Source organism: Megascapheus bottae, chromosome 8 (assembly GCF_031878675.1).
Source record: "Megascapheus bottae isolate mThoBot1 chromosome 8, mThoBot2.hap1, whole genome shotgun sequence".
In the NCBI taxonomy this organism is placed as follows: Eukaryota; Metazoa; Chordata; class Mammalia; order Rodentia; family Geomyidae; genus Megascapheus; species Megascapheus bottae.
The window spans coordinates 48,196,596-48,221,113 of NC_143516.1; the positions used below are offsets into that span (position 1 = coordinate 48,196,596).

The window sequence follows — 24,518 nt, forward strand, 5'->3', positions numbered from 1 at the left end:
TGCTCAGGCCCTGAGCTTAAGCCCAGGACTGGCAAAAAAAAAAAAAAAAAAAAAAAAAAAAACCACAGGGAACCAGCCAGGGAGGCAGCCTGAACGTGGGGCCAATTGTAACTCTAAAGTGAAAACATTTGAGCAGTAAAATAATGATTGGCTGTGCTGATCATGAACCACCATCTCTTATGAATCTTATTTTATCACTCAATCAATCTATCACATTATATATAACTCATTGGGCTAGAAATGTAAACACTCATCTCATGTATCAATTTTTCCCTTGTTTTCTTACACTCTGACATTTTGAAACTTGCCATTCTTCATTAATTAATACTAACAATTCGTACGGATGGCTCATGCACTCGTATATGAAGAGATAGTTTTCTAACAGCAGAGTGCGGCACTTTGCAAGGTTATTTGTTAGTTCGTGTTGGGCTGTGTTTTTGTGCACTGATCATATAACTCAGTAGGAGCATGTGTAAAAAGCTTTGCTGTTATCACTCTAACACGAACATTCTTAACAGCATCAATAAAACAGAAAAGTCAACTAATTGTGACCAAGTTCTGGATTTAGTGAGAACAATGAAAAAGTGGATTCTGGCTGGGGAAGGACTGCATGCTCTCTCCTAGTTGTCAGTATCCACCCCAGAGCCACATTTGCGGCACACGATTTCCGTGTCCTGGGTCAGGAAACCTTCACCCACCAAGGAGACGGCACACTTCCCACAGTTGAAGCATTCACTGTGCCATTGGCGGTCTTGAAAGCAGATGAACTTGGCACCTCTGAGACCTGTGAATAACCAGAAACACAGACTCATCATTCTTTCAAGGATGCCTTACATTTCTGTCAGGTTACACTTCTAGGAGTGAACAAGACCAGAAGCAGAAAATGAAAATAAACACCTTTTCCCTCCCTATCAGCTTTTCCTCTCCCTACAGCCATCTGTTCAGGTGAGATTTTTTTCAACTTCCCCTACACCCCCCATCACAGTTCCTTTTTAAAATGCAGCCAAGATGTAGCTCAGGAACAAAGCACTTGCCTAGCAATATTGCCTTGCAATGTCCTGGGTTTGGTCTCCAGTACACAAAACAAGACACAAGAAGAATACAGTTAAAGTTTGCCAAGTTCTTCTGCAATCCACAGTAGTGAGTGAAAGAAGGTAGAATAAAAATAATAAAGTATCACCTACTTTTTCTTTTTCTTTTATTTTTTTTCCAGTCCTGGATTTGAACTCAGGGCCTGAACACTGTCCTTGCGCTATCTCAAGGCTAGAGCACTACCACTTGAGCCAGAGAACCACGTTTGGCTTTTTCTATGTATGTGATATTGAGGAATTGAACCTGGGTTTTGGTGCATACTAAGCAAGCACTCTTCCATTAGGCCAAACTCACAGCCCTATTGTTTACTTTTCTAAACACTTAGGAATTGTTTCAGATAGATAAGGAAATACAATTAAATTCGGTATGAGAGGTAGATTTTAAAGTCAGAGATGTGTAATGGTACTTTTCTTCTATGCAGGTGACCGAGCTACTTAGCTACAAAATAAAAACAAAATAGAATAATAAATTGCATTTTTCAAGACTAGTATTTGGTATTTTTTAGATCTCTTCATTCAGTGTTCCATGCTTAGTTTTACTTGAGTAAGCCATATGGTTATATTATGATTGGTAACACAATTTCTAGAAATCCAAGCAGAAAATGCCATCCAGTAAAAGACAGAGCTATCCTATCTTGCTAAGTCAATTTAAGCAGTGAGACAATTTGAGCTTAGGGTTCTCATGAAGATCTATGAATTTGACCAGCCCTTGTAACACCCTTTCTAGTGATGAATTTTATGAAATGTTTCATTAGCTTCTCCTACTTTAGCATGAGCCTCATTTGAGCTTACATTCCCCTATATGTTTTCAGGGGATTTGTCAAGAAATTGATTTTGAAGGGTTGTAGAGAGGAGAAAATCTAAAGGTTAGAAGAGGCTGGGATAGTATGTGCTCTTCTTATTTCCTATTCCTCCTTCCTCCTCCCCTCCACTCTGCTGATTCTAGGGCTTGAACTCAGGGCCTAGGCAAAGTCTTTGAGCTTTTGTACTCAAGGCTAGTATCTACAACTTGAGCCATAGCTTCACTTCTGGCATGTTGGTGTAGTTAATTGGGGATGAGAGTCACACAGACTTTCCTATTGGAGTGTAAGGGAGGGAAATGGGGACAAAAAACAAGAGAAGGGGTATCAATGTGTGAGAAGTAATGCACCTACTTTCTGGTGAATGCAACTGTAACCCCTTTATACATTACCCTGACAATTAAAAAAAATCCAAATCAGAAGTCTAGCTTTAAAAAAAAAAAGAAAAAAGAAAAAACTCAATCCTCAGATCTCAGCCTACTGAGTAGCTTGGATTACAGGTTTGACCTACTGGCACTTAATATTTGAGTTATGCTTAGGTCTAATATTTTGTCCTTTGTAATCTGCTTTTGTGCACAACAATCTTTTTGTGTTTAACCAAGGTTGGTTTAGTGATATGAAAAGTATGCCCTCAAAAAGAATCAGATTCGTAAGTCTGTGATAGATCAGAATTGAAACCCATCAAGTTCAGGCTGTCTGAGATCATGATTAGATATGTAACTTCCCAGAGACCTGTGTGGTGCACTCTTTAATAATAATTTCATTTTCTCATTTACCTATCTGAGTCCCATATTTTTCCTAGCCCAATTCAAGGAAAAGTTTAGATTTTTAATTTGAGACTGAAGATTGCATGAATGAGAAATTAAGACATCCAGTTCCAGTAGAAAACCTGGGAATCCCATTTTTTTAACTTAATGCAGTGGAGATAATTCATTCCCTTAGTTGTAGAAGATGCCAGATATACAGAAGGCAGCAGAGTGTGGTGGTTAGAACTTCATTCTCTGGAATCCAAGAGATCTGAAATCACTAATGCAAGTTCTTCTAAATGTCAGTGATGTAACACAGCTGAGTAACAGAGGAGGGCTGATGAGAGAGGGCGTACCACATTTAATTGTGCAGCCGCTCCACTCCTTGAGTTTTTCAATTTTTTTCAACTTAATTTTATTGCCAAGGTGATATACAGAGGGGCATCAGTTACATTTGTGAAGTAATGAGTACATTTCTTATTGAACATTGTTACCCTTTTCCTCATTTTTCTCCCACTTCCATAACCCACTCCCAGATTGCAAAGTTCATTTCCAACATGTTGTCTTGTGAGTATCACAGTTGCATTGATTCACCCTTTGTCCTTTGTCTCACCATTTTGATAATTCCCTTCCCTTCTCAGATAAAAATATATGCAAGACACGGGGTACCAAAATCAAATACAGTGACAACAGGGGATAAAAACCAAAGGGAAAAAAAACTGAAAGAGAAAAGAAATAGCTTCACACAGTACATTAAAAACAATACCAAAGGAAAACCTCTTATTTCCATATCTTGTAGTTCATTTTACTCAGCATCATCTTATATGGTCCTATATATGTAGTTTTTGATCTATTGTGATCCTGTTCTATCATTTCCCTAGGCACATACTAATTATTACAAATGAGGGAAAATACGAAGTGTTTTTCTTTGGATCTGGCTTACTTCATTTACTATGATGTTTTCCAAGTCCACTCTTTATGATGGTGATCTTACTCAAAGAATCTGAAGGCACCTTTTTCCTTTGCTTTTGTCATCACAGATGGATTTTTAGCATTTGTTTTTATTAGTTAGTTTGTTTGAAATTATGTGCAGGGCAAATAAAACCTGTCTGCTGACTAGCCATATCCGATGGACAATACGAGAATCTACACAATATGATGCCCCTGTATAGACAAATACAAGTATGCTTTATCTGGGTAGTTCAGTCCTTTTTGTAAGTGCATAAAATTCTCTACTTGGGATTTGCATGGAAGCTCTTTTCCTGCATCAGAAGATAAATGTGTGCTCTTCTTTTGATCTGTTATGTGTATCTTTGAAACTGGAGGGGGAATCTTAATTCTCTGTTATATAATCCAAACTAACAAAGTGAAATATGGTCTAAGAACACTAGCAATGGAGAATGGATATATAATTCTTTCATGTTGTGAAGTGGTGAATTTCTTGAAAGATTAACATTGATTTCTCAAATATTGACCAAAGCTTCAGTTCTTTAACTTTAGGATTAGTGTTTTTTCAAAACATTGTAAGTCTAATATTATTAATCTATGATTTCTGTTATTTTTGAAACATTTCTCATGTATTTTTCTAGTACAGTGCTATGTTGTTTTCTTTAATCTAGTTATAATTAAAGTTCATCATAAGTGAATAGAACGAAAAAAGAGGCCGGGAGTTTGGCCTAGTGGTAGAGTGCTTGCCTAGCATGCACGAAGACCCGGGTTTAATTCCTCAGTACCACCTGCATAGAAAAAAGCTGGAAGTGGTGCTGACGCTCAAATGGTAGAGTGTTAGCCTTGAGAAAGTCCAAGGATAGTGCTCAGGCCCTGAGCTCAAGCCCAGGACTGTCAAAAAAAAAGCAGGGTATAAAATTAACCCTCAAAAATCAACTGCCTCCAACAGTGAGAGGAATGAGACAATCAGGAAAGCAACTCCTTTTGCAATAGCCTCAAAGAAAATAAAGTACCTAGGAATTAATTTCAATACCAAACTTTAGACTCTATTACAGAGCTATAATTCTCAAAACAGCTTGGTACTGACACAAGAACAGGCCTGAAGAACAATGGAATAGAACTGAAGACCCAGATATTAAACCATAGACCTATGGCCACCTAATCTTTGACAAGGGAGCCAAAAAACTAGAATGGAAGAAAGACAGCCTTTCAACAAGTGGTGCTGGCAGAACTGGTTAAGCACCTGCAGAAAACTAAAGTTGGATCTTTCTTTGTCCCCTGCACCAGGATTAACTCCAAATGGATCAAAGACCTCGAGAAAAAAGCAGGTACACTGAAAACTTTACAAGAAGGAATAGGAGATACACTAGGCCTCCTTGGCACAGATGGAAACTTTCTTAAGAAGGACCAAGAATCACAACAAATCAGAGAAAGGCTGAAAAAGTGGGACTGCATTAAACTGCAGAGCTTTTGTATGGCAAAGGACATAGCTTGTAAACTAATTAGGAAGCCTACAGAGTGGGAGAAGATCTTCACCAACCATACAACAGACAAAGGCCTCATATCTAAAATATATCAACCACTCAAAAAATTGAATCACTCCAAAACTAATCTCCAAAGTAACAACCATCCCATTAAAAGATGGGCCAAAGACTTAAAGAGAGTCTTCTCTGAAGAAGAAACAAAAATGGCCTATAGACACATGAAGAAATGCTCAACATCTCTGGTCATAAAAGAAATGCAAATCAAAACAACTCTAAGATTCCACCTCACTCCAGTTAGAATGGCCAGGATCAAGAAATCTACTAACAACAGATACTGGAGGGGATGTGGCCAGGAGGGATCACTACTACACTGTTGGTGGGAGTGCAAACTCATTCAACCACTATGGAAAGCAGTATGGCAGTTCCTCAAAAGACTAAACATAGAGCTCCCCTATGACCCAGCAATTAAACTACTTGGCATTTACCCAACCATCCAGAAACAAGGACATACTAAATCCACTAGCACAACAATGTTCATTGTAGCACTATTTACCACAGCAAAGATATGGAACCAACCTAGATGTCCCTCAGTTGATGAGTGGATCAACAAGATGTGGTATTTATACACAGGAATTCTATGCTGCTGTCAGAAAGAATGACATTGCCCCATTTGTTAGGAAATGAAAAAACTTAGAAAAGATCATATTAAGTGAAGTAAGCCAGACTCAAAGGAACTTAGGCTCAATGGTTTCCCTCATTTGTCATAATCAGTAGAAACCTTGGGCTCTCCTAGCAGAGATTTGCAATAGAGCAAAACCTTGATACAAAAGGCCATATAGTAGGACCCTGAATGGAAGGATCTCTAGGATATATATACATAAGCCATATAATGAATGATTGTTGTTCTTAAGGTACTATGTTATCTCTCATCTCTTTTGCTGTCCCTTGATTATCTCATATTGTTACAGTATGTCACTTTGTTACCTGATATATCAGATATATTTGTATTTGGTTATTTGAAATTGGATAGGGAAGGGGGGAAAAACAAGATGAGGGTTAGGGGTGGGGGGGAGGGAAATGGGGACCAAGACATGTGGAAGGGTATCAATGTATGGGAATTAATGCACCATCTATCTGGCAAATATCATGTAACCCTTCTATTAATTACAAAAAAAATGAAAAAATCCCACCTTCACAATTACTTATCAAAAAAAAGAATGAAAAAAGAGTAACACATTTGTTAGAAGCATCTTAAATGCAGTTGAATTAATTATTGATCTATGCAAACTCTAATCACTACAGCCTCAGATAATTTTTCAGTATTGTTACATTTAATTAACTGTTTTATATTTTAAGTCTGTTTACCCTGTGTTTGGAACTAAGTAGCATTCTGATTTCTCAATATCCCTTCTATCCACTCACTTCCTTAATAAGAATCAAATCAAGCTTCTTTATTAAAGTTTTCTCTGACCTCTTAGCTCCTTCCCTTTCACTCCTCCCTTGATCTATGACTTTAGAGATTATGCAATTGTATCTTCTTAAAGAGAACTAATGCACATATTACACTGTCTTTTCTGTAAGGGATTCATGTAAGATTTAAGTTTACAAATGGGTATCCAATTGTGATGATCCCCAAAAGCAATATCATAAAGGTTTACCCGTTTCTAAACTAACTGGCTTGCATGCTATATCCTTGTAACTGTGTCATGGTAGAATCCTACCTAACTAAAGAACTTACCAGTGATGGGTTTGGTACAGGCTGCACATTTCTTGGCATAAAGATGATTATAGCAGTCCAAACAGAACGGGTAATCATCTCGGGACATGAACTCCTCTTCACAAAGCTCTTTTCTACAGCCACTGCATAGAAAGCATTCTTTGTGCCATATCTGGTCACGAAATGTCACTCCACCTGTAGTTATCACCTGACAAAGGATGGGTGCCATTTCAGTTAAGAACTTACCAGCAATCCCACTCCTAGGCATTTACCTAAATGTCCATAAACAAGGCCAGACTAAACCGACCAGTACAACCATGTTCACTGCGGCATTGTTCACTATAGCTAAGACAAGGAACCAACCCAGATGCCCTTCAATAGCTGATTGAATTAAGAAGATGTGGTATATTTTCACAGTGGAATTCTATGCTACCATCAGAAAGAATGGCACTGCCCCATTTGTAAGAAAATGGAAAGTCTTGGAAAAAATCATATTAAATGAAGCCAGACCCAAAGGAACATAGGTTCCATGGTTTTCCTCATTGGTAACAATTAGTGTAAATCTAGGATATTCCTAGCAGAAGAATGCAATAGCTCAAAAGCTATGTGCATATGACCATATAGGAAGAGGTAGAGCGAAATGAATTCCAGGATATGGACACAAGAGGTTTGTCCTTGTGGTTGTTGTTTTTAATGTATTAAGTGAAGTTTTTTTCTTGTTTTAATTTTATTGTCAGGATAATGTATAAGTGGTTATGGTTACATTTATGAGGTAGTAGGTGCATTACTTCTCACAAATTGATACCCCTTCTTATATTTTTGTCTGTTTTCCTCTTCTACCCCCTTCTCAATCATCTTGTTTTCCCCCCTTCCCTACCCTATTTCGAATATACAATATACCAGGTAGCAAAGTCAGATACTTTTCTTTCGCTTGTGGTTTGTCCTCTGTTGGTGCTGTATCTACTTTGGTACCTGGTGTATTATATATACATTTACTTGTTTAATTGAATCAAAGAAGGGGAAAAACAAGATGAAACAAATAACAAAAGATGAACTAGTGTAACAATGATATTCACAAGAAAATATCTTGGAAATGTACTCTACAACTAGGGAAAGGTGGGAGGAGGAAAAGTGGGAGAAAAATTCAGGATCATCTTGGACGTAGGCAGCTGAAAAGAAGTAAGGGGTTGATGATTTATGTCAATTTCTCTGAGCTTTTTTTAAATTTGAGCTAAGAAACTTTTTATGTCACGCTCATATATCACTTAATAACTTTCAAAGGTACTGAAAATAAACTTTATATTCCTGAAAGCTTTCCATTAGGTCCAGCATTAGAAAAATCTTGAATGGAACTGGCGAGGATTGCCAGTTTCAAATATTGACTTTCTCTGTCTCTGTCTCTGTTTCTCTCTCTCTGAAATCTACAAATAGTTACACAAGAGTTTACAATTTATCATGTTCATTTATGTGCACAGTACAACTTGCTCAGAATCATCTCTTTCATCATTCTCTCTCCCCCTCCCAAATACACTTTCCTCTGCCATTCATATAAAGATTTCAACGTCCCTTTTCACATATGTACATTAAATATTATGAATGTATTCACCCACTCTTCCCTTGCCATTTATCACATCTTCCCCTCATTTAAAACATGTTCCAACTTCATGGTACTCATTGTAGAAAGGAGTTATACTATGGAGTCTCACTCCTGCATATATTGTTCTTTGAATTTACATTGTTAGTGTGTTTTTAATCCTATGTACTGTGCTGATGGCCTTATTTTGGCCATCTTAGAACATTTACATGGTAGAAGTTTCTATCATTCTCCATTAAGAGATGAACAATTCCTGAGCTGTGAGAGTCGTTGAGTCACTGGCCACAGAGTGATCGCAGTAAATCTACCAACCTGACTCCATGACTCCTGTGCTTAACCATTGAGTTAAGGTTACTTAATTGCCCATTGAGTGAATGAGCAGCAAAGGAATAATGTATTTGGTCAGTGATTCCAATTTTGGGTCTACCATAAAGTACTATTGCAGTGGGTGCTGTAGATAACTGCTTCACAGCTCAAAATATTGCATTGGCTGGGCATGGTGATACACATCTGTAATCCCTGCTACTCTGAAGACAGAGGAAGACAGAGTGAAATTTGAGGTGATCTGGCCAAACTTAGGATAGCACCATATCTGAGAAACACTAAAAATAAGAAGAACTTGGGTGTGGCTCAAGGGGTCAAGTACTTATCTAACAAGTCTGACGGCCCTGAATTCAAACTCAGGTTTAGGCACAAAAATACCTTTATGTTCAAATTTTAACTACCTAACTTAACAGACTTTAAGCTATGTTTTTCTTGACAAAACTAGAAATATTTGTTTATCCAGGACTCTAAACATTCACACAGTGAAATCAGAGGAGGATATTCTTAAGAGAGGATCACAGAGGCTTATTGGCTATGTGCATGTAACCATATAAAATGATGCTGATCAAAATGAACTCCAAGAAATGGAAACAAGATGATTTTATTTCATTTTCTTGTGTGATTTTTCTTCTGCTTTTCTCCTTCTATGGCTGTTTTTGATTGCTGTACCTTTGGTCTTGTATGTCAATTTATCTGATTTGAAGAGGGGAAGGGGATGCACGGAAATGAGGGACAAAGGATGAATGAATGCAGCAGTGATATTCACTAGATACTACATTGAAAATGAATTATGCAAATTGTGGGTGGAGAGGCAGAAGGGAAAGAAACTGGGAGAAAATAAAGAGGTGACACTATTAAAAAAGAAATTTCTCATTACTTGACTTACATAACTGCAACCCCTCTGTACATCGCCTTTAAAATAAAAATAAAATTAAAAATGAAAATATTTATCTTACAGGCCTTAGAAAGATCTATTTTAAAAGTACTTCATTATTTTATAGTGCTATCTTAAAAATTAAAAACTTTTATTTTGCCCGTGATGGGGCTTGAATTATGGGCCTGGGTGCTGTCCCTGGGCTCTTCAACTCAAGGCTATTGCTCTACCATTTGGGCCACAGCACCACTTGCACTTTTTCTGTTGTTTATTGGAGATAAGAGTCACATGTACATCCTTGCTTGGACTGACTTTGAACCTCGATACTAAGATCTCAGTCTCCTGACTAGTGAGAATTCAGGAGTGAGCCACCAGCATAGAAAAAATTATATTACCTAAATGGAAAACAGAGTATGTAAAGTAATGCAATTTAAAATATCTCCTACCAACTTAATTGTATTTATATCAAGCACAGCATAAAAAATGATTTCTTTGATTTGTTTGGTCAAATCAGTACACGATGCTACAAGCCAGAGATACCAGTGGCTTACATCTATAATCCCAGCTACTCAGGAGGCTGAGATCTGAGGACGTTGTTTCAAACTAACACAAGTAGGAAATTCTATGAGACTGTTATCTCTAATATATCACCATAAAATAAAATAAATAAAATAAAATAAAATAAAATGCAGGCGCTGTGACTCAAGTTGTAAAACACAGTTAGTGATTGAGCAACAAATTCTCAGGGATAGTGCCCAAGTCCTGATTTTAAGCCCTATGAGCAGCATATTTAAAAAAAAAGATTTGAAAGTTGAAAATTTGATCAACAGCAAAATAAAACTTTAATTATACACCAGAATCTGTTTAATTAGGAAGAAACTCTAAACACTAAAAATAACTTGCTTGCAAATATATTCCTTTTGAAGAGGTAGGAAGGTAAAAATAAAGCTGAATATATAAGCTTGGTTTTTACCCCTGACTGTGTCAGGACTCCTTAAATATTTTATCTTGCAAAATAAAGACAATAATGATTTTGTATGTAGTAGATAACAAATGAACTGAAAAATACATTGAACTCCATTTAAATCCTCAGGTAGAAGTGGTGCTGGGCTCAAAGTCATAGAATACTAGCCTTGAGAAGAAAAGCTCAGGGATAGTGTCTAGACACTGAGTTCAAGCCCCACAGCTAAAAAAAAAAAAAGAAGAAGAAGAAAGAAAAAGAAAAAAGTTCTGAGGAACTTTAATTCAAAGCACTTAAGGCTGAAATCACTTATTTTTTTTAGTGGAAAATATAGTGTAGCACAATGAAATCAATGGGAAAACATTCAAGGTAAGGATTTGTTGCCAAGTAGTCTTTTTCTTCTTTTTAGTAATGGCCTTTAGTTTGGCATGCAAAAGTTCCACTTGGATCAAAATAGTTTATTTCCAATTTTTCTTTAGAAATTTCTTAAAAATTCAAATAGATACTAAATCCACTATCACAACCATGTTCGTTGCAGCACTATTTACCACAGCTAAGATATGGAACCAACCCAGATGCCCCTCAGGTGATGAGTGGATCAAAAAGATGTGGTGTTTATACACAATGGAATTCTATGCTGCTGTCCAAAAGAACGACATTGCCCCATTTGTAAGGAAATGGAAAGACTTAGAAAAAAATCATATTAAATTACTAAAAAGAACATAGGTTCAGTGGTTTCCCTCATTTGTCATACTCAGTAGAAACCATGGACTCTCCTAGCAGAGGTTTACAATAGGGCAAAAGCTAGATACATAAGGCCATATAGGATGATGCTAAATGAAAGGACCTCCAGGATATAGAAACAAGAGCCATATGTGTGATTGTTGTTCTTAATGTACTATTATTTCTCATCTCTTTTGTTGTCCCTTGGGTATCTCATATTGTTACAGTATCTTACCTTGTTTTCTAGTATATTGTATATAGGTTTATTTAAAATAGGATAGGGAAGGGGAAAAACAAGGTGAGGGGAGAGATTGGGCGGGAGGAAAATGGGAACAAAAACATGAGAAAGGGTATATATGTGAAGTAATGCACCTTCTATCTGGTGAATATAATATAATCCTTCTATTAACTACAATAAAATATATTTTAAAAATAAAATAAAATAATGTAATGCAAGCTTAAAAAAAGAAAATAATCTGGCATGTCATGATCTGCCTGCTACCCAAAATAAACATTTCATAATTTTTTGTGACTTCAGTTTGTATACTTGTCTATAATCTAGGAAATGCCAGCACTTTGTCCCGAAGCTCAGCACTGATATATTAGAGACATTTTTTGGTCACCTCTTTACAGAAGCTGAAAGATTATGTTTTCTCCAATAAATTTTAAGATGATTCTCATAGTTTACTAAGATTTTAGCCTACATTTAAAAAATGAAGTCTGAAACTTATTGCATTATAGCCTACACAAACAGTAAGATTAATGGTCTCATTTTATTTTCTGTCTCTGCTTTTCAATGCATGTCACTGACTTTGGTAATTCAATGGAGCTTTGTACATCATAGGTTCTGACTGCTGCCTATAATAAACCTCACTTTATAAAGTAGTGGAAAAATTTTGAGCATTAGATGGTTTGGTGTCCGTAGTAATTTTCTCATATCATTACAGCATAATTTAATAATTACAACTTAGTAAAATATATCTTCTAATTTGGTCCAAGTGCAATAGTGGTATTATACAAGTAGAAAATTTCTCCTCCCCTGGTCCCTGTCCATGCGCATGCATGTTTATGCACCTTTAGGAAATGGCATGGAAGCATTCATTTGTTCAAATGCAAAATGCAAATGGTTTTAAGGGACCTACCAAAGAATAGCATAGATAAAAAAATACTTAAGAACCACTGTATTGATTTAATGCGATGATTCAGCTTTCTTATTACAATTTAGTGTCGTGTGTGTGCGCATGCGCGTGCACCACACCTGGGGCTTGATTACAGAGCCTGGATGCTCTCCTTGAGCTGGCTAGCACTCTACTACTCGAGCCACACTCCACTTCAAGATTGGAAATGAGACTCTCACAGACTCTCTTGCTCAGGTTGGCTTCCAATTGCAATTCTCAGATCTCAGCTGTCCTGAGTAGTTAAGATTATGGGCATGATTCACTGATGCCTTACGTATAGTGTCATTTACATTTAGGATGTGCCAAGGATTTCTTTGAGAATATCTATCTATCATCTTCCTATTTATCTACCTATTTATCTATCTGTCTATCTGTCTATCATCTATCTATCTATCTATCTATCTATCTATCTATCTATCTAATTTCATAAAACACACAGGGTTTGTGATGATAGCCATGGGCCACTTTTCATATGAAAGCTTAGAGGCTAAAAAGTCAGACAATATTTATTTAAATTTTTTTCCAGCTTATTACGAATGTGTTTTGAATGGTAAACCAAAAGAGAAGGTCATTCATGTTACTCTGGAACAGGGAATGAAGGCACTTTCAGATCATTTTCTTTGTGGTTTTGTTGTTGTCAATCGTGGGGCTTGAACACAAGACCTGGGTACTGTCCCTGAGCTGTTTTTCTCTCAAGGCTAGTGCCCTACCACTCTGAGTCATAGCTCAACTTTCAGTTTTCTGGGGGTCAATTTTCTGGGGAAGTGAGTCTCATGGCCTTTTCCTGCCCTGACTGGCTGCAATCCTCAGATCTCAGCCTTCCAAATTGCTTGGATTACAGGTGTGAACCACATGCACCCAGCTCTTCTTTGTCATTTTATGCTGCTAGATTTCTCACAAAATCCATTTCCTCACTTGCTTAAATGGACTCATCTACTCCACAAAGCCATTCACATTGCTGAAAGAATACAGAGGAGATCCCAGACTGACTAGTTTCTCACGGTGAATCCATGAGCAAATCCCCCATAGTTAATGCTAAATATTTTCCTAACCAACATCCTTCATTTGAAGATAAATGTGACTTCTCCAAGAACACATACAATGTTTGTATTAGAGGGGCAGATGGAACTGGAATGTCAGTCACTTGAGTTGCTTAGAATCTAATATCTATGTTATTGGAGGAATGTTATAGATGCTAAAAGTAGGTACTCATGTTCACTGTAGCAGCTAGTGGTTTAGAGATTTCTTGGAGCTCAGAACTAACATGAATGTGTTGGCTAGACAGAACAGGATAGCCTCAGTTCACTTCAAACTGCAACAAAATACTATTAATAGAGGTGATCCCACAGACTTCCCCTACAGATAACTTTACCTTCTTACAAAAGTTGCAGTAGTTCGCAAACTCCTTCTCAAAACATGGCACACAATAATTGCCAGTCTCTTTTGAGATCAGAGGCTTTGTTCCTATTGGCTGTCGGCAATGCTCACACACAAAACACGTTTCATGCCAGTAGTTGCCCTTAAATTCCATTTTGCGAGAACCTGCACTCCAAAGAAAGAGCTGGTTAGTGCAAGTCAAGTTGACGTTCATTGTCTATGAGCAAATGAAATTACCTAAAGTAGCATTTAAAACATAAAAGCTATAAGCTAATTGTCCTTTAAGAAATATATTTCCAGAGTTTCAGAAACATTCATCTAGAGAAAGAAAAGTTAATAAAGCCACGATGACAATGATTCCCTCTCAGATAGAGAAGTCTTGCAAGTTCTGCCTGTGCTGCAGGGTAAAGATGTGAGAGTATTTTAAGTGGAGACTGAATGTCTCATGGTTTAGATGAATTGGGCGATAATAACCATTACAGGGATGTTAGGAATGCCATGGCACAGCTCCAGAAATTTATGTTTATGCTTCTGACCTCTGAATTATTCGAATCGGTAAGAAAAATGTGTATATGGCTGTGTGTGTGTGTGTGTGTGCGTGAGAGAGAGAGAGAGAGAGAGAGAGAGAGAGAGAGAGAGAGAGAGAGAGAGAAAGGCACAGAAAAACTGAACAAAGACAGAGAAAGAATGCCATGCTTCAGTGCGTCAAGATTGCCAAAAGTGGCTCTATTGTGGTTCAAGTACTCCTGAAAGAAAGAAAACAGGAGACAGAGACAGAGAGAGAAAAGGAGAAAGAGAAGAAAATTTAAAAACAAAACATTTAGAAAGAGTAAATATTGATATGGCAGATTTTGTCAAAGTATCTTTTATTCATGTAAATATCACAATGAAGTCTTTTATATTAAAAATGTATGTCAGTAAAACATTCTCAACATCAGCTTGCCAAAAATGGAATGTATGACATGGGCCCGTTTTCTCTCCTAACACAGAGTATGATAATTGGCCTTCGGAGTAGTTTGGTGATTGTCCCCAGTCTCCCTTGATAAACGCTTCTTCTAATATGTTTCTTCTCATGCAGCCTCAGGGTGTCTGCAGAAGTATTGGTCTAAACTTTTCATCTTTATTCTACAGCTCAATTTCTGGTTCAAAATGTTTCTAAGAAGAAACCCCTGGACATTGTAATAAAATTGCAGATCACTGTAATTTCCCATTCAGGTTCATGAATGAACAAAAGATACATGAAATGAGATGGAGAAATGGAGAGGCCTTGGTCAAACCCAGGGCTCACTAGATGCTTTGTGGACCACCGGACGCTTTACATGCTGGCGCCTAATGAGAAGCATGCAGCTGGGTTGGAGCCCGGCTTCTGGAGGTCTTACCAGGCATAATGTTCCGCTTGCAGTGGAAGCACTTGGAGGAGCACTCATTGGAATAGCACTCTGTGCACAGCAGACGCTCATCCTTGGCGACAAAAGGCTTTTCCACCAAAGAGTGATTGCATTTGGTGCACCGGAAACATCCTTCATGCCAGTGCCGATTTTTGTAACACAGATCCTTGCAGATAGCAAGGACAAGTTAGCTAGATGAATTTGCAACAATACAAGCCATTTTGTAAGATAAAATTGAACACCTTGGGACGCTAGCATGGGTAAGCTGTGCTATCCGCTTGGGGAAAGTTATTATGGATATCATTAACTGTTGGAGAGGAGATTCCAGGAGGCTGGCGGCATGATGGGACGGAGCTGCAGACGTGTTTAATTAACCAGTAAAGGACATGGAAAAATAAACAAGTTTGTTCTTCCTTCGCATTTCCCCCTATCTTCTTTTTCTAACTACAGAAAAGGCTTCTCTCATAATGCTCTAACATTCTTGGTTGCAAATAATGCCACCTAATTAAAATAAATGGAGAATAAGGAAGAGAAAATAAATAATGAGCATTTGAGGAAGAATGGAGGGTAGCTAAGAAAGTTTAATATGTGGGGATTAGGAAAGATAGGTTTATTGTTTATTGTTTCATATTGTGTGTGTGTAGGAGAGAGAGAGAGAGAGAGAGAGAGAGAGAGAGAGAGAGAGAGAGAGAGAGAGAGAGAGAGAGAGAGAGAGAGAGAGAGAGAGAGAGAGAGAGAGAGAGAGAGGGAATATACTGGGGCTTGAACTCAGAATCTCAACATTTTTGCTTGGCAATTTTGCTCAAGGCTGGCTCTCTACCAGTTGAGCGACACCTCCATCTGCTCTACCTGGCCTTTAAACTCCTATGATTCTTGGATCTCCTCCTTCTGAGTAGCTAGCATTACAAGTGAAAGCCACCAATACCCAGACTGATTTCCGATCTTTACATCTCCAGTTATTAATGTATTTATTTATACTATTATTATGAAAATGACTTTGGGGAATAGTTTACTTTAGTCTTTAACATCCTAAACATAGCTTTTCTATCTCTCCTCTCTTCTCTCTCCTCTCTTCTTCGCTCTCTCTCTCTCTCTCTCTCTCTCTTTCACTTTCTCTTTTTCTTTGTATATATCACACACGTACTTCACAAGATAATATTAGTATTAAAGCATGCATTTCATGGTGGCTAGAACTTGATTAATGATAACATTGAAGATCTTTCATGCATAATAACAGTTTTTAAAAAGTCAATACAATGGAACAGAGACACCCAAAGTCATTCGTCTCCTGCTCACAGATGTCATCTTGTGAACTGAAGTGAGCCGTACCTTTGAATCGGATTCAATGGGTTCTTTGCACTGCTCACAATAGTTACAGAAGATGCGATCGTAACAGGAAACGCAGTACAGATTGTCGTCCTTAAGTACATACTTCTTCCCAACAAGGGGTGCTGTGCAGTATTGACAATCGAATTGAGATGTCATTTTGGTTTCACTCTGCGAATAAGAAATGATTCTTGGATTAAGAAAAAGCAAAAGTGTTTATAAATAAGCTCTCAAGACAAAGTGAATCAAGCACTTGAATTTATATTTTCTAATTCATAATCTGCCCATTTAGGAAAATATTCCTAAGTTATAGTGACTGAGAAAGACTGTTTTACTTCTTTTAGAAGCATGTTTTGTTAGAAATAAATAAGCCAGTACTGTTTGTGGGAAAATATCCTATATTCCTGAGGAGCTAAAAGTCCCTGGGAATGTGATTTGTGTGGAAATCAGAAGCCCAAAGCTCAAAGATATGTGAACTGGTGATGGGGATTTTACTGACTGCCACATCACATATTACCTTGGATAGCACAGGAAGGGAAATGTGACAGATTTAACTGTCTGTCTCCCTCCCCCTTTTCCTCAAGCTTAAATAGGAATGCAGCATCAAGTACATTGCCATATTCTCGTCCATTCTTTTATTTCCCAAATCTTTATTAGGCAAAATGTTGATGGCTCACATCTATAATCCTAGCTACTCTGGAGGCTGACATCTGAGGATAACAGTTTGAAGCCAGACCTAGAAAGTCTGAGATCCTTATCTCTAATTAACTAGCAAAAAGCTGGAAGTGAAGTTGTGGTAGAGTTCAGGCAGTAGAGCACTAGTCTGAAAAAAATGCTAAATGCCAGAGCATAGGGCTCTGGGTTCAATGCAGTATGACACAAAAAATAAAAAAAAATCTTTATTAGTTATGTAATAACTAATATAAAGCTTCCACATTCATCCTAAACTCTTGCTGTACCATGTGTCTTCTGCTGAAACAGCCTCCTTACCTATGGGTCTAACCCATATGTTTTAATGTGCTGATGACTCCAAAAACTATTTTTGATAGTTCTAACTCTGGATGCCCCTACTTAACTTCCAAACAAGCTTACAAAAAAGAAAAAAAACCTCTTTTATGTGTATGGTTTAGTCAAGGGCTAGGTTCTGTTAAACAAAAGTCCAATATGAGATGAATCTAAAAACAAAGGGGATATATTATATATATATATATGTATATATATATGTAGTTTTTCAGGCATTAGGGCTAAGTTAACATGTGTAGGACATGAAAAAAGGAACATCTTACTTAATGATAAACTGTTATAAAATATTATGCCAGGGCAGGATACGAGTTCTAGTTATTTTTTTAAGATTTGGGAAAACATTTAAGAGAGAAAATATATAGGAAGGGATAACATTGAACAAGTGGCAATGTACTAAATTTTTTTAAATTTCTACTCAAAGCCCCTTTGTACAATTACTTAAATACAATAAAGTAATGATTTCAGATATTTATAAATTAGATGTGAGTATAATACAGAGTATGAAATTTTCTGTATTCACAAGAGCAGTATTTATTGGAATACTTTTGCTGGGAATGGACATTTTAAATTTTTGATTGGATTATTTTATTAAAATGAATGTGGATTTTCTAATTCTCTAATCAAGGGAAAACATTTTTACCAAAAAAAAGGACCACTTAATCAATATAATGCTTTCACAAAGAATTTTAATGCTATTTTGTACTCTTAAACTACTATGCTCAGGCATTTTGCCTTCTTTTAAAGACAAAGTTCACAGCACAGTGCCCAGTTGAGGACAGATCATTAGTAATTCTGCATATGTCACTTTTATTATATTGCTACTCACTATTAATCATAGGAAAGACTGACAACTTGGAATATGTGAGCCTTTTCCCAGAAAAGATGAAATTCCAACTAGAAAGTTCCCAATGGAACATGGCCAAAATTATCTACAAGGAACATTGAATTCCTTGTTTGATTAGTTCCACAGACACATCCCTTCTGAGGGACCACAAACATTCTCAAAGGGACACTAAGGGCTTTGGAAACAGCCGGAAAAGAGATCTTATTCCCTTGAAAAATATCAAGCTTCTATTTACATTTGCAGTGACCAAATGTTTAGGTCAAGAGTAACATAAAGCCAATATGTTCATGACGTCATATGAAAATTGTCCTTTGAGAAATAACCATTCCATTAAAAGGTGGGCTAAAGATTAAAGTGAGACTTCCCTGAAAAGGAAATAAGAATGGCCTATAGAAACATTAAGAAATGCTCTACATCTCTGGCCATAAAAGAAATGCAAATCAAAACAACTTTGAGATTCCACCTCACTCCAGTTAGAATGGCCATGATCAAGAAATCTAATATCAGATGCTGGCAGGATGTGGCCAGAGGGGATCACAAGTACACCGTTGGTGGGAGCGTAAACTTGTTCAACCACTCTGGAAAGCAGTATGGCTGTTCCTCAAAAGACTAAACATAGAGCTCCCCTATGACCCCGCAATTCCACTCCTTTGCATTTGCACAAGGGTCCAGAAACAAGGACATACTAAAGTCAGTAGCACAGCGATGTTCATTGCAGCATTGTTTACCATAGCTAAGATATGGAACCAATCCAGATGTCCCTCAGTAGATGACTGGATCAAGATGTGGTACTTATACAGGATGGAATTCTTTGCTGCCATCAGAAAGAACAACATCACCCCATTTTAAGGGAATGGAAAGACTTGGAAAAAATATCAAGTGAAGTAAGCCAGACATATGCTAACAGTTTCTCTCATTTGTCGTAATTAGTACACATCTAGGACTTTCCTAGCAGAAGATTACAATAACACAAAACCTAGATACATAAGGTCATATAGGATGAGGCTAAATGAAAGGATCTCCAGAATATGGAAACAAGAGCTTTATCTTCACAGTGGTAGATTTGGAAGACTGATTTAGAGTAAAAATGGAGTAGGCCAAGGAGAAGGCAGCTTGAGCAGATGATTGGAGAGAGGGCAAATGAGTGACTAAACTTATAATATTCAAGTACATATGTGAAACAGAACCAAGTAACTTGAGAGGACAAGTGAATTGGGGAGATGTGGGAGAAAATAACGGAAGGGTTGATATTAAGATGAGTTGTACTCATAAATTGACATGTTGAATTGAAACTTTTACAAACACTTAAAACTAAAGAAAGTTAGAAAAAAAGAAACAGTGGTGCATCAAAAAATACACAAATATAATTAAACTTAGAGGCATACATAGGCTTTGATAATTTTTTTAAATTTGCTGATTTAGGCTCCAAATTTCTACCAGAAGAATATAAGTCATTGCTAGTAATTTTTATAACTGAAAATTCTATTTCTTAGGGTTCAAACTTTTTAATTGAATTTTCTCTTTTATTGGTACTGTGGCTTGAACTCAGGACCTCTCCCTTTCAATTGTCTGTTTTCTGTTTCTTTCCGTCTTCCTTTTTTTTTTTTTTTTTTGGCTCACAGCGGGCACAAGAACAATTGAGGTATGCCTCCCCTTTTAGCTCTTGGCTGGTCATTTGGGGATGAGATTTTCAGATTTGTCTCTGCCCACTTATTCTGCACTGCAATTCTTAGCTGTTGGCCTCCCAAGTAACTAATATTGTAAGTGAAAGCCACAGGTAATCTCTTTATGGGTTGTTTTTAAACTGAAAATATTTTTGCATCATTACATTTTATGATAAGGTATTGATAAGAAGCCTAATGCTGTGAGCAAAATGCATACTTTTTACTAGGCTGAGCAGATGCATAGATTCACAACAAGGATGTAGAAGAGTCTGTCAGGCGGGATAGAGGCAAGGACTTAGATGCCACTTTGGGTGTGTATAAATTTCTCTTGCTTACAGGGAAATCCACACTATTCATTTATTTCTGCAGCAACCAACATGAGAAGTATGTGCCATCTGCAAAGTCATAGGCTAGGAGTTGTAAAGCACATAAAATGCATTAGATTTCTATCTTATCTGCAGAAAGCTTAGAATCCATTAGGAAGAGTAAGGACACTTTATAAATAACTAAATGAAAGTTCAGAACTGAAAAGGAGGAATGGAAGATAATAAGCATTCAGAGCACTGGTTCTAAACATTACAATTAAAAATTATTGCCCAAAGTCTACTACTACACTAAATCAGCATTTGGGGATGTTAGAGTCTGAAAGTATTTTGAGTTCTCAAATGGCTCTAAATGTTTATTGATGGTAGATATCTACCAACTGAAAGAAAGAGAATGGGGAGGGGATAATTACTTCTAGCCAGCAAACATAAAGGAATAAGTAGAAACACCATTTGAATGTCTGTGAGACAGCTATTCTGGATTGACTTTCCCAGCCTCTTCCAACTGCTTTCCCATTGATTGGAGAGATTAGAGAGATGGCAGCATCTCCTGCATCCTCTTACAGCCTAACACAAGTTGGGATGGAAAGTTTGGAAGAAAGTTGTAAAATAAACATATACCTAGTTGCAGTTGATAGTGGCATGCTGGGTCACAGATATATAAGTGATTTCTACCCACTCAGGGCAAGGAATTAGTTTTCCAAGGCCCAACACCTAGTGTTAGGCTGTGATCAGACAGTTGCAGTAGAATCGGATAGAGTAACAGCAATTTCCTGGTCTGGAGGGCAGATCACAGGGAAGAATGGAAGTGGAAAGATGCAAAACATTGTCTCAAGACCCTCAGAGAATGTTACAAGTATTCAAAATGTTTTCCAATATTTCTACTTCCTGAATTCTGCAGTGTTAATCATTGCACAAGGATTTTCTTTCTTTTCTGAACAGTCCATTAGAATGGTATATTTTTGTTATTCTCAGTTGACAGAATAAGAACTCACACTTACAGAAGCCAACATCCATTGGCTGATGAAAATGTTGGCTCCAAGCTTCACTTGCACACATGAGAAGAGCAGAAGCCTAGGATCTTAGCCCGCATGAGCCTCTCTTTACCTGAGAATTCAGGGAAGGGTATCTGAGATGAAAAAACAGAATTGAGAGGAAAATTATGCTTGTATATAGGAGACACACTTGCACAAGGATAAGTAATTAATTCTAACTGGCTAGCAAGTTATGAAAGGGTAAATATGGAAGGAAAGGTTCTAAAAGAAACACTGGAGGTTGGGAGTTTTGCTTAGTGGTAGAGTGTTTGCCTAGCATGCACAAAGCTAAGGGTTTGATTCCTCAGTACTATATACACAGAAAAAGCCATAAGTGGTGCTGTAGCTCGAGTGGTAGAGTGCTAATCTTGAGATAGCTCAAGGATAATACCCAGGCCCCGATTCATGTGCCAGGACTAGCAAAAATAAAAAAAGGAAAAAAGGAAAAAGATAAAGAAAAGTAGCACTAGAGTCCAGTTATCTTTGGCTTAAGCTTCAATCTAGTGGGTAATTTTTTTCTATTAACAAAAATAGAGTTATTGCTCATTTGAATTATTTTGAGGTGATGTGTAGAAAAGTTGAATGATTTTGACAGAAAGTTAGGATTAAGTAGGAAAGTAAATCAGAAGCTATTTTTCAGTATTCTCTTTAAGCAGCAAATACTATTGTATCTTCTGTATAAAGAAGTGAGGTTTTATGTATTTGGGGGAAATATGAAGGAAAATCAAAGAGACAAAGAGAGAGAGAGAGTGAGAGAGAGAGAAAGAGAGAGAGAGATGGGGTGAGGGAGTATTCTTTTAACAACAAAATCAAAAAGAAAAGAGAAGAGAAAAACAGAAGGAACCCTGAAGGAGAAAAGAGAAAGGTCAGGTGTGGGGGAGAGAGAAGGGAGGTAGGGAGAAAGCATGAGTGTGCACTGCAGAGACCATGAAAGGAAGATAGAAAAGAACATTCACAGATGTACCTTCAGAACTTTGAGAAGCAAAAATTATACTTAGATGGGTGAGAATAAAATGTGTAGTTAGGATCAGGAAGGATGGAAGTTTGGGGTGGTCAGATTGATGATCATAATGACCTGATTTATGAAAGAAAAAAAAAGGCTTGTACGTGTATGACAAAATTGGGGCCAGAGACTCAAGGTGTGGTAAGATTGAAAAAGTCAATGAATCTGGAAGTCCAAGAGTCATCCTTGGCTTTCACACATGGTTCCTAGTGAATTTAGTTGGGATACCAACTAAAATATGCGCTAAATCTGAGGAACTGGACTAGCAGGGCATTGAATTGAATATTAATAAAATTGGTCTGAGCCAGGTACAGGTGGCTCAGGCCTGTAATCCCAGCTACTCAGGAAGCTGTGATCTGAGGGTCACAGTTCAAAGCCAGGCCCAGGCACAAAAGTCCTTGAGACTTTTATCTCCAATTAACCACTAGAAAACTGGAAGTGGGGCTGTGGCTCAAGTGGTAGAGTGCTACCCTTGATTTGAAGAGATCAGGGATTGCATGCAGGCCCAGTGTTCAAGCCTCATGATCGACAAATAGAAAACAAAAATGGTCTGAAGCCTTCCTGTTAAACTGAGAAGGGTTAGCCTTTGTCTCAGCCGAGTTACTTAATGGAGAAGCTGAGATATGACAACTGAAGTTAGAAAACTGAACTGGATGATCAGATAAAGTTGCAAGTGTGGAAAAATAGAAAAGATAAAAGATGGGCTCATCAATGCATGCATGATGGGGAGGAGAGGATAGGCAGAACCCCACTGTGTCTTGGAAAGCAAAGTAGTGAGAATATTAAGGAAAGTGTGAGCCATGCAGATTAGAAAAAGCATTGACAGGAGGTACAAGTTGTTTTTAAACAGTGATATTCACAAGACAATATGCTGGGAAATGAACTTTATGACTTGGGAGGAGGTGGGGGGAAAAACAAGGTGACAAGACCAAGGACAATATGTGAATCAGTGTAACAGCAATACTCACAAGACAGTATGTTGGAAAATAACTTTACAACTCGAGAGTGGATGGGGGAGAGAAAGTGGGAGAAAAACATGGGAAGGAGTACCAATATTCAAGAAGTAATGTACTGGTGCCGGGAGTTTGGCCTCGTGGTAGAGACTGCTTGCCTAGCATGCATGAAGACCTGGGTTCAATTCCTTGGTACCACATACATAGAAAAAAAGCCAGAAGTGATGCTGAGGCTCAAGTGGAAGAGCTCAAGCCTTGAGAAAGTCAAAGGACAGTGCTCAGGCCCTGAGCTCAAGCTCAGAACTAGCAAAAAAAAAAGAAGTAATGTACTCACTACCATACAAATGTAACTGTAATCCTTTCATACATCACCCTGACAATAAAATAAATTTTAAAACAAGTTGTTGGGAAACACTAGCAGATGTCAGATTCCAGAATCATTTCATCTGCTTATTACTGACAGTTTCTAAAAGTACAACGAAAGGTATTTCTAAGAATAAAAACTAAAGTAAAATGCACCAAAGACTGACAAGAAGGGAGTGTCACAAAGTTCACGAATAGATGAGAGCAGTAGGGTAGAAAGAAGCATGCCATCCTACAGAAGTTTTCTGAGCCATGATGACATTATATACTGGACTTCTACTAACTTAAAACTCAAACCATTTAGTTTAAATGACATAGTCCAAAATAAAAGTGGGGTGGTATTGCCAAAGGATCTAGCATTAGAAAATGCTCTATGGAAATTCCCAACTTAGCCTTGCAAAAAAAAAAATTCCTAAGGGAGGTTGAACAAAGGAAGGGCAAAGGAAAGAATAGGCAGGAAAGATGAACATCACATTACATACTAATAAACATTGTAAAAATTAACTATAACACACATAGTTTATGGAGTGAATATAAAATTGTACTCATATACTGAGCAAAAACATTTAGTAGTAGTTGATTCTTCATTCCTGTACGGTTTGAGAAGATAGTCAAATACATTTTTCATGTTAAATTTTTAATGCTTAGTGCTTCTGACACTGAATTTTCTGTAGGTCACTCAAAAACAGGAATAGAAACACAATAACTGAAATGAAGCATAATTTTATCATGCCAAAAGGAGAGAGAGAAAAAAAATTAAAAACCAGGGCTTCATGAAAT

General features: G+C 37.3%; 1 protein-coding gene across 9 annotated transcripts in view; it reads right to left on the reverse strand.

Annotated features, from left to right (window-relative positions):
* Positions 1–545: 545 nt before the first annotated feature.
* Fhl5 (four and a half LIM domains 5) overlaps positions 546–24,518 on the reverse strand; it is a 45,680-nt gene continuing 21,707 nt past the window's right edge. For 5 of the 9 annotated variants that reach the window (XM_090338403.1, XM_090338404.1, XM_090338405.1 and 2 more), the window contains 6 exons: positions 21,381–21,514; positions 16,535–16,702; positions 15,197–15,371; positions 13,813–13,982; positions 6,808–6,994; positions 546–784 (listed from right to left, as the gene is read on the reverse strand). In XM_090338403.1, the coding sequence (XP_090194529.1) occupies positions 621–784; positions 6,808–6,994; positions 13,813–13,982; positions 15,197–15,371; positions 16,535–16,702; positions 21,381–21,398 (882 nt within the window). In that variant the 5' untranslated portion in view covers positions 21,399–21,514 and the 3' untranslated portion in view covers positions 546–620. The remainder of the gene's footprint in view (positions 785–6,807; positions 6,995–13,812; positions 13,983–15,196; positions 15,372–16,534; positions 16,703–21,380; positions 21,515–24,518) is intronic. The other 4 variants (XM_090338409.1, XM_090338408.1, XM_090338407.1 and 1 more) reach the window with 2 other exon arrangements.